This window comes from Chenopodium album, chromosome 11 (assembly GCF_948465745.1).
Source record: "Chenopodium album chromosome 11, dcCheAlbu1.1, whole genome shotgun sequence".
NCBI lineage: Eukaryota > Viridiplantae > Streptophyta > Magnoliopsida > Caryophyllales > Amaranthaceae > Chenopodium > Chenopodium album.
The window spans coordinates 49,228,004-49,238,700 of record NC_137844.1 but is presented as its reverse complement, the minus strand read 5'-3'; the positions used below and the strand labels follow the sequence as shown (position 1 = coordinate 49,238,700).

The window sequence follows — 10,697 nt, the reverse complement described above, 5'->3', positions numbered from 1 at the left end:
CGGCTCAACAAAATCAACAACAACATGCGGGGCCTGGGTCTTTGTTCCATACTTTGGGTATCGCTGATTGGGCGTCTGGGCCTGTGATTTTTAATGGGCATAATCGTGAATTGCAGGGTGTTACTAATCAAAGGGAGGGGAATGAAAGAAGGGAGCAGGATGAAGATATGTTTAATACTCTGAGCATATCGATAGAAAGAAGGGATGATGCAAATTTATCAGACGAAGAATTTGCGTGCATCATGGAGGCTAGCACGATCCTCACCCTGGGAATTCGAACAGCAAGGAGGCAAGGGAATGATAGATCATTCAGAAATGCAAGACCTGCAACACCACCTTTCTTGCGTCTTAATTCGGAGGAGTTGGCTGGAATGGTGAATCTGCCATTAACGGAATTCGACCCTCCGAACACCCCGGTAACACCAATTTCGCACATTAGTTCATTCAATTTTACAGAGTTGTTCAATTATGATGACAGTGCAAACACGAGGAAGCGAATTAAGGAAGCTACTGGCCATTTACAGCACTCATGCGATGGTGACTCGGTCAGGGAGAGCGGATCTAATCATACTTGGGTTGAACGGAAAAGGGTGAAGAGGTATCACAGATGGTCGGAGAAGGGGGGCTTCAATATTTGGCTAAATGATGAAAAGGGGGCGAAAAGGTTCGCATCTAAGGCTATTTCTGACCCAGATTTAGCGAGAGAAATTGGGGTAGACATTGATGATGATATTGCGCGAAGAGGGAGAAACAAACGTGTTCAAGATGACTCTTCTTCAAATTCTGATTCCTATAAGCGCCAAAAGAGCGAGGAAGTCACATCAGAGTTTCGGCAGATTTGTGACGACATGGATGTGGATATGCAAGCTACTATTCTCGAGTCAGTGAAAAGAATTTCGATGGGTGAGGGCACTGAACCAGATCAGGCCCCAAGAGGGATATGACTACGGTTGCATGGAATTGTAGGGGCTTGAATGATCCACACTCCCTTGCAATTCCATATCTAGTGTGGCTCTATAGGACTAAACTTCCTATGTTTATGTTTATTTCGGAAACTAAAATGTCTTTTGTAAGTGCGACTTCTAAGTTAAGTAGTTTAGGGGCTACTTCCACTTTTGGGTGGGATGCGGATGGAAGTAGCGGGGGTCTTTTAGTGCTAGCTTGGACTAATGATGTAGTTGAATGCTTGTACTCCACTAAAAACTTTGTATTTTGTAAGATCTCGGAAGCTAATGGAAATGCTAAGTATGTGATGTTCTTTTATGTGAGCCTCAAGTTGAAAATAGGACAATTGTTTGGGAACAACTTCTTTGGTTTTTGGAAGAATACAAGAATGTTTTGGTTATAGGGGATTTCAACCAAATTGAGAGTGGAGTGATAAGATTGGTGGAAGTAATACAATTAGAGGGATAAATGCTTTTCTCGATTGGAGGTTTAATAGTAATGTGACGGAAGTTCCGTTCTCGGGTCCGAGGTTCACATGGAGTAACAAAAGGGAACAAGATGGTTTGATTTTGGAAAGACTCGATCGAGCCTATATTACAGAAGGGTGGTTCCAACATACTCCGGATGGGAGAATTGTTCATGAACCTATTATGTGCTCGGATCATGCGGCTATCACTTACATTCCGAATCCAAGTGTCTTGAAGTCTAATAGGCCGTACCAAATTGATAATTGGTGTCTTAAGTTCCCGAAGGTAAGGGAATTAGTGGTGAATGCGTGGAAGATGGAAGTTACGGGATCTTGTATGTTTCGGCTCTCCAAAAAATTGAAGTTCTTAAGGACTAAAATCTAATACTGGTGTTTGGATAACAGGAAGGTTTGGGGTATAAATTGGAGGGTGCTAACAAAGGAACTAAATAACTCAGGTATGGGTGTTACTTCGATTCAGGAAGGTGAGAGTTATATTCATCAAATTAACAACCGAATTCCTGAATGTCAGTTGAATTTTGATTATTGGAAGCAAAGGATGAAAACGAAATGGATCAAAATGGGGGATTGTCCTACCTCTATGATGTATAGGAAAGTGAAGCAAAGACAACTCCAAAAAGAAATTCTCACTTTGAGAAATGATGAGGATACTTGGGTTGAGGGTCAACAGGCAGTGGAGGAGGTAATTTTAAACTCGATCAAAGATGTCTATAACCCGGAGGTGGATAATAACCATGAGGAGAACATTGATTTGCTCCTGCGACAACTGGATATCCCAAGTATTTCTACAGAAGAGAGGAGTTAGCTAGATAGGCCATTTACAGAAGAGGAGATTAGGAAAGCTATGTTTGGAATGCATAGGTCTAAATCTCCGGGGCCAGATGGGTTTACAGCGGATTTTTTCCAAATTTACTGGAAAGAGGTTGGAAAACTGGTGGTGGATAGTGTGAAACAATTTTTGAGAACGGGAATTATGCTGAAAGAATGGAATCAATCACTGTTGGTTCTGATTCCAAAGGTCAAGGTGCCCGAACTTGCAAGTCAGTTTTGGCCTATCAGTCTGTGTAACACGGCGTACAAGTGTATTTCAAAATGCCTGGTGAATAGACTCAAGAATGTCCTTCCAAGCATCATATCGGAAAACCAGCACGCTTTTATCCCAGGAAGGTATATGGAGGATAATATTCTTCTAAGCCATGAGCTTATGCACCTAATAAATAAGAAGAAGGGCTCCAACTTTACAGGGGTGAAGATTGATATGTCAAAGGCTTATGATAGAGTAGATTGGCCTTTTCTTCTAAAGGTGCTACAGGCGTATGGGTTCTCGGCTCACTGGGTTAAGATGATCTCACAGTGTGTCTCGACGGTCAGCTTTAAAACCATCATCAACCGAAAGACGACTGCAGCTTTCACTCCGTATTGTGGTTTGAGGCAAGGAGACCCCTTATCTCCTTACCTTTTTCTCTTTTGTATGGACATTCTTTCAAGAATGTTGACTCTGGCAGAGGACATCAATCTCTTCAAAGGCCTTAAAGTATTAAGGCGATCTCCATCTATTTCCCACCTCTTCTTTGCGGATGATGCAATGCTCTTCTTCAAAGCTACGGAGGACTCTTGTAGGTGTATTAAGGATATCATCCAAAGATTTGGGGAGGCTTCAGGCCAGCAACTAAATCTTCATAAGTCATGTGTGAAGTTTTCCCCGGGGGTGGAGGAGGAGAAGAAAGTGGTCTTAAAAGGTATTCTAGCAATGAATGAAACTATTAACATGGGAATTCATCTGGGAGCACCAATTGATATACAAGGAAAAAGGAAAGAATCCTTCCAATATCTTATGGATAAGGTTTCAGAGAAAATTCTATCATGGGCTTACCTTAATCTTTCTCAAGCTGCAAAACTGATCCTTATCAACACGGTCTTGGTTAGTATCTCAGCTCATGTAATGAAATGCCTCAAGCTTCCCCAGAGTATAGCAAACAAGATTGACTCCCTAATTACAAGGTTTTGGTGGTCAAACAAGGGCAATAAGGGGATGCACTGGGTAAGTAGAGATGTTATTCAACTTCCAAAAAGCATGGGAGGCTTAGGGATAAGGGGAACGACAGCCCTAAATGATGCTTTGCTTTTCAAACAAACAACGAGAATGCATCTTAATCCACAGCTACTACTGGCAAAAGTGTATGGAGGGTGTCAAGATTGTGGGATTTGTAACTTGGCTAGGCCTCACAAGAAGATTGGCCATCCATCCTTAGGAAGGGTTAGTTTACAGAGATCCGTTGAATCTCTAAAAAAGGGCTTTGTTTATAAAGTTGGGAACGGGATGAGTATAAAGGCTATAAGCTCGCCTTGGGTTCAAGGGGAGATTCCAACTATCAACTCTACCCAGACACTGAGAGCAGCTATGCATTGGAAGGTTAGTGACTTTATAAATAGGAGCTCTATGACCTGGAATGCTGGGAAGGTGAGGGAATGTTTTGAATGGGAGAGTGCAAAGACAATTTTGTCTATGAAGCTTCCTACAAATGGGGAAGAGGACTACATTTATTGGAAGCATCATCCATCCGGAAGATACACGGTGAAGACAGGGTACTATTTTCTATCCAGATGGAATGGTTTAAACAGGGATATGCTCCCAGCTAAGGATCAAGACTTTGTGAAACTAATATGGAGGTTGGGTATCCAACCTAAATGGAAAGTTTTCATGTGGAGGCTGTTTCATAATGGGATAGCGGTCAAGACAAATCTGGAAAAAAGAGGGATAAATGTTGAGGTAGCATGTGATTTTTGTGGGGTGGAAAGAGAAGACACCCAACACATCTTTCGGTTTTGTAATCTAGCAAAGGAAGTTTGGGAGATTGGCTCCTTAGCTATTTGCTCTGAGTCTCCTGAGTTCAATTCTGTGAGGGAATGGATTCAGCACTATATCCTGTTGTTTTATAGCGAGGATGGTAAGCATAGCATGCGTGTGGTGACCTTTATTGCAACCTTGTGGGGGCTGTGGAAAGCAAGGAATGATAAGGTCTTCAATGGGGTAGGAGGAGGTATGAACCTTGTTCTGGGATCTATTAGTAGGGCTTTGCAAGAGCATGAGGACTTTGCTCAGTTAGCAGTACAGGACAGTGTGGTCAATGAAGACATAGGGAATGATCCTAGTCTCCCCCTAGGCTTCTTTCAGGCAAGTTTGGGAGTAGACAAGACTGGGTATGATAGCTTTGTTGTGGAGGTCGACGGGGCTTGGGACAAACGGTCTACAAGAGCTGGTATAGGGTGGGTAATCACAGGTAATGGGAGTGACAACACTCTTACTCTTACACAAGGAGGGGGAAAACATGGTGTGGCTTCGTCTGCCTTACAGTGTGAGGCATGGGCTTGCCTAGAAGCGATAAAATGGGCAAAGTTGAAAGGGGAACTAGGGATCTTAGTACTGACGGACTCAGTTGCGCTAATCAATAATTTGCAAGGTGACCACGGTAAGGACGTGTCAATTGCTTGGACGATAAAACAGATAAGAGATGTGGGAGGCACTTTCCATAGATGCACGGTCTTAAAGTCGAAAGAGACCAAGTTCGAAGGGCTCATGACATTAAAAGGCAATGTAGGTTAAGTTTAGCTGATTTTGTGACTAGTACATAGGTAGTTGGTCGGTCTTTGCTCTTGTCAAAAAAAAAAAAAAAAAAAAAAAAGACAATTTAAACCATGGCAAAGAGAGAGAGATAATGATGTTTTGGTGAAGATGGATTATTGCCCTTACCTTGATACGGTAAACAGGCATAATTTAGATTTTGATTTCGAGAAGCATTGTTCCAAGTGTTTTAAAAGGAGGATGTTTATGCTTGTTCGGTATGCGGCAAGTATTATCAGGGAAAGCGTTTCGACTCACATGCATATGAACACAGCCGCAACTACAAACATCATGTTTTTCTTAATTTACAAACGGAGAAATTTTACTGTCTTCCCAATGGATATCAAATATCTGACTCGTCTCTAGATGATATTCGTCACGTTCTAAATCCAAGGTTTGTTTATAATATACTGTCTGTATCAAATTAATTATAATCCCTCGTTCCACCATCATTTATACATTCGAGTTTTTATTTTTTATTTTTTTTTATTCTGGAACGGAAGAAGTATTCAATGACCTATATATTTCAATGTGTATCTTTAACTTATATATTATAAGACCATCTCCAATGATGAGACTCAAGTGAGTATTTTTAGGAGAGAGAATATTTTTTGCAATGTATACCAATAAGTTGGTATCTAAACTTAGCAACTCTAAAAGAAAGTTGCTAAGTTTAGATACTCAATTTTGAGTCTCATTTGACAAAAAATGTGGGCCCTTGTCAATATTCTAATATATTTTATAATTTATTTAAGCTTTACCTTTATATTTTTATTTTTTAATCTTACAATATTTGATATTAAAAAAAGATGGATTTTGTGGGCCATAAATTAAAAGTGACATTTGTATATTTTAGAGAGTTTCAAGATTGAGAAATTAGACTTCACATGAGTTGTTAAGTTGAGAAGTGGGTATGGTATCACCATTGGAGGTTAAAAACAACTCATTTTGTATTTCAATACTCAAACTTGAGTCTCACCATTGGAGATTGGTCTAAGTTTTGTTTTGTTGGTGATTTATCTTTGATATTTTGTATTTGTAAAATTAGGTTTACTTCGGAATAGATTGAACTGCTAGATAAAAGCAAGCTGTGGTCGAGAGCTCTTAATTGTTCTTTTTACCTCCTTGGATTGGTATATCCTTTAACTTCACCTAAATATTTTGATTCACTTGTAAACTTACAGGTATTTCCTCACTCAAGGTATAGGTTGTGTATCTGACATCTAATAAAAACGCTATTTCAAGATTTGGAGTATTAAAAAGAAACACATCTTTCAAAGATGCATTCAATAAATACTTAAGTGGTTGTGTGACACCAGAAGAATTTCAAGTTTGCTGGGAAAACATGATAACAACATACAAACTTGAAATAAAATACCTGGTTTAAAAGGTTATATAACCTTAGGGAGAAGTGGTGCACAACTCTGAGTAAAGACTTTTTTTTCTGCTGGTATTTTATTATCATAGAGAAGTGAGAGTACAAATAATGCAGTTGGGTTCAAAGCAAACAAGAACACAAGTTTAACAGACTTTTTCAGAATATTCAAGCAAACTGTGAAGAGATGGAGAAAAAATAAAGCTGATGCAGATTTCAAGTGTTCAAACTCTGAACCAACTTCACATCTACCTATGTATGGACTGTTAAAACATGCATCAAAAATATATACACAGACAATTTTCAGATACTTTGAGTCAGAGTTCAGCTATTCAATGGGGTGCATAACATTTCTGCATGGTCAAATGGGAGATCATTACTTTTATGAGGTGCAAATTGAAAATGACATGTCATCTAGACAAAAGGTCCACATTTGTCAGCTCACAAAACAGGATTGCATGCTCATGCAAAAATTATGAATAAGTAGGATGGCTTTGCTATCATTGTTTACGAATCTTACACCAACATTCAGTTACAAAAATTCCTGAACATTATATCTCAGTAAGATGGACAAAGATAACTAAAGCCAATGTATGGAAAAACAAAAGATGATCATAAAGCAGAAAATTCAACAGAAAAAGAGAAATACATGCCTTGGCGTCACACAATGGCAAGGAAGACATACAATCTTGTACTAAAATATTAGCATCACAAAGAGACACGGAGCTTCATAGAGTTACAACTAAAGAAAATTGACATAGAAGCAGATTAAATAAAAAGAAAGCTAGAAATGCAACAAGCACAAGAAGAAGATGATCAATCTAATGAAACCATAGAAGAATAACAAAATGAAGAAGAAATACCAATAGTGAACGATCCAGATCGAGCAAACACAAAAGGAAGAAGCAAAAGAATCAAGGGACACTTTGAAAAAGGAAAACAACCAAAAGCAAAGAAAACAAAAGCAATGCAAGCCAAAGGTGACACAAGAGAATTTGGAACAATCACACCTGTTGTAAATCTCAAGCTCTTTTAGTTTCAATATTACTGTTATGTCTTAAAACAGTTTTAATTTCAGAATAATGTAAAAATAATATTTATTTATTTATTAGTTACTTTGATATTTATAATTTAATTTATACATAAACAAATGGAAGCATGCAAAAAAAACAATAGTTATACATAAACAAATCGAAGCATGTAAAAAAACAATAGTAACCCTAGGGAAAAAAAACAAGAAAAGTAACCCCTTTAAAAAACAAGCAGGTAACCCCATGCATTATATATACTGTTTCAATGTAACCTTTAATAGACAAGCAGGTAAAGCCAGGTATAAATTAATAGACAACTAAAGTAACCCCTCTAGTAACCCCAATTAAACTAACCCCTTTAGTAATCCCTTTAGTAACCCCTCTAGTAACCCCATTAGTAACCCCCTTTCAAATAATCCCTTAAGTAATCCATAGAAACCTTCAGTAACCCCTCAAGTAACCCCATCAGTAACCCCTCTACTAACCCCATAAAAGTAACCCCCTCAGTAACCCCCATTCAAATAATCCTTTAAGTAATCCATAGTAACCTTTAATAACCCCTCAAGTAACCTTATCAGTAACCACTCTACTAACCCCATAAAAGTAACCCCCTTAGTAACCCCATTAAAGTAACCCCTCCAGTAACACATAAAATAACCGAGTAACCCCAGGGTAAAAGAAAACAACTTGCCCCAGGGTAAAAAAAAACAAGTAAAGTAATCCATAGTAACCTTCAGTAACCCCTCAAGTAACCCCATCAGTAACACTCTACTAACCCCATAAAAGTAACCCCTTCAGTAACCCCATTAAAGTAACCCCTCCATTATCCCCTATGATAACACATAAAATAATCGAGTAACCCCAGGGTAAAAGAAAACAACTTGCCCCAGGGTAAAAAAAAACAAGTAAATCCAACAAAAAGAAGCTGAAGTAACCCTTCTAATAATCAATCTAATAACCTCATTAAAGTAACCCCTTAAGATAACACCTCTAGTATCCATAGTAACCCATAAAATAATAAACACAACAATCAATTTAACAAGTAACCCAAATATTAATAAACTATATATCAATACCAAGTTTAACAAAGAGATATAAAAATCAAACCTTAACAAACTATATGAATTAAGTTCAACTGAAATAATAAACACAACAATCAATTTAACAAGTAACCCAAATATTAACAAACTATATATCAATATTAAGTTTAACAAAGAGATATAAAATCAAACCTTGACAAACTATATGAATTAAGTTCAACTGAAATTCAAACAAACTATATGAATAAAGTTCAAGTGAAATAAAACCAAATCTAAAATCCTAGAAAAAATATAGTTCTTACTTTCCTTTGAATACTAATTTTTAATTCTTCTTTTTAGATGCTGCTGCTTTGGATTTGGATGCTGCTGCTGGTACTGGTGCTGCTGCTGATACATTACGTGTTGATTTTTTCTTAAAGCTGCCTCTTCTGCTGCTATTGTAGCAGCCACCAAAGCAGCTTCTTCTTCTTGAACAGCTGTTGTAGAAGCATCAGCTGCATTTCTTGATGATTTTCTTTTTGCAGCAGCCTCTTCTGCTGTTATGTAGCATCCACAAGAGCAGCTTCTTCTTTTACAGCTTTAGCTTTTCTTCTCCTTTCAAGATCAGCACGTAGCTCTGCCTTACGAGCTTCAGCTTCAGCCTCTCTAATGAGCTTCTCATTCATTAAAACTTCAACCATAATTGCTTCATTGTTTGTGCAAAAATCTTCAACAGAAGACAACACATTTTCTCTAACCTTATTCAAATCAGACAAAACTAATGAAGCACAAATTTCAGCTCGATAGCGACGACGTTCAATCAATTGTAAAAACATATAAAAAAAAATTAAGTCAACAAAAAAAAACTGCAATCTTGGAGCATAAAAGCATTTGAAAAATGCCTGATTTAAAAAAAAACTAAGTCAACAACAAAAAATCTGCAATCTTAGAGCATAAAAGCATTTGAAAAATACCTGATTTAAACGATAACTTCTAAAAGGTACTGTCTGCCAAAATATAAAGCACAATGATAAAGACAGAACACTCCACAATCTACATTTTCACCAGTTTTTGTCCATCAACTTTAATCATTTTGATTGGGAAATCCATCACATCTATTCCATCTTCGCGGCCTTTAATTATCATGTATCTTGACATCAGATGTCTCTAAAAAAAACAAAGTAGACATAATTATACAAAAAAACCAACAGGAATCAAAAAACAAAAGAAAAAGTAACCCCTTAAATAACCCCAAAGAATATAACTATGAAATCCAAACACATCAAAACAAAACAACAACAAAAGTAACCCCTTAAGTAAACCCTATATATTTGAGCAAGTAACCCCCCTTATATCAAACTTTTAAGTAGTAACCTCTCAAAGTAACCTCCTAAGTAATCATTACACATAAGTCCTCAAGTAACCTGTATGCTAATAATAAAAATCTGACAATGTAATTCCCAAAGTAACCCTCCTAATAACCCTCCTAGAAACCAACATGAAACAAAAAAAGAAAGAAAATATAAGGAAAAGTAACCCCTTTAATATCCTATCTGCCCCCTCTCCAATAACAAATTGTAACAACTATCCCCTTAAAATAACCCCATAAGTAAGACTTACACATGTGACAAAGTAACCCCCTTAGCAAACCCTTAAGTAAACCCTATGGTAACCCCCCAGAGTAACCCTTTAAGTAACCTGTCCCTCTGGTAACCCCCCAGAGTAATCCGTTAAATAACCTGTCTGCTAACAATAAAGATATGACCAAGTAACCCCCCTATCAAATTGTAACAAGTATCCCCTTAAAGTAACCCCATAAGTAACACTTACACATGTGACAAAGTAACCCCCTTAGCAAAACCTTAAGTAAACCCTCTGGTAACCCCTAAGAGTAACCCTTTAAATAACCTGTCCCTCTGGTAACCCCTTAAATAACCTGTCTGCTAACAATAAAAATATAACCAAGTAACCAACCCTCCCCCAATATCAAATTGTAACAAGTATCCCATTAAAGTAACCCCCTAAGTAACACTTATACATGTGACAAAGTAACCCCCTTAGCAAAACCTTAAGTAAACCCTCAGGTAACCCCTAGAGAAACTCTTTAAGTAACTTGTCCCTCTGATAACCTCTAACAGTAACCCTTTAAGTAACCTGTTTGCTAATAATAAAAATATAACCAAGTAACCCCCCCCCTCTTAAGCAAACCCTCTGGTAA

General features: G+C 37.7%; 1 protein-coding gene across 1 annotated transcript; it reads left to right on the top strand.

Moving 5' to 3' along the window:
• Nucleotides 1–2,276: 2,276 nt before the first annotated feature.
• On the top strand, nucleotides 2,277–8,943 carry LOC145566753 (uncharacterized). Its single transcript, XM_081626072.1, has 2 exons — nucleotides 2,277–4,902; nucleotides 8,840–8,943. The coding sequence occupies exons 1-2, from the start codon at nucleotides 2,277–2,279 to the stop codon at nucleotides 8,941–8,943; spliced, it is 2,730 nt and encodes a 909-aa protein (XP_081482198.1).
• Nucleotides 8,944–10,697: the final 1,754 nt, after the last annotated feature.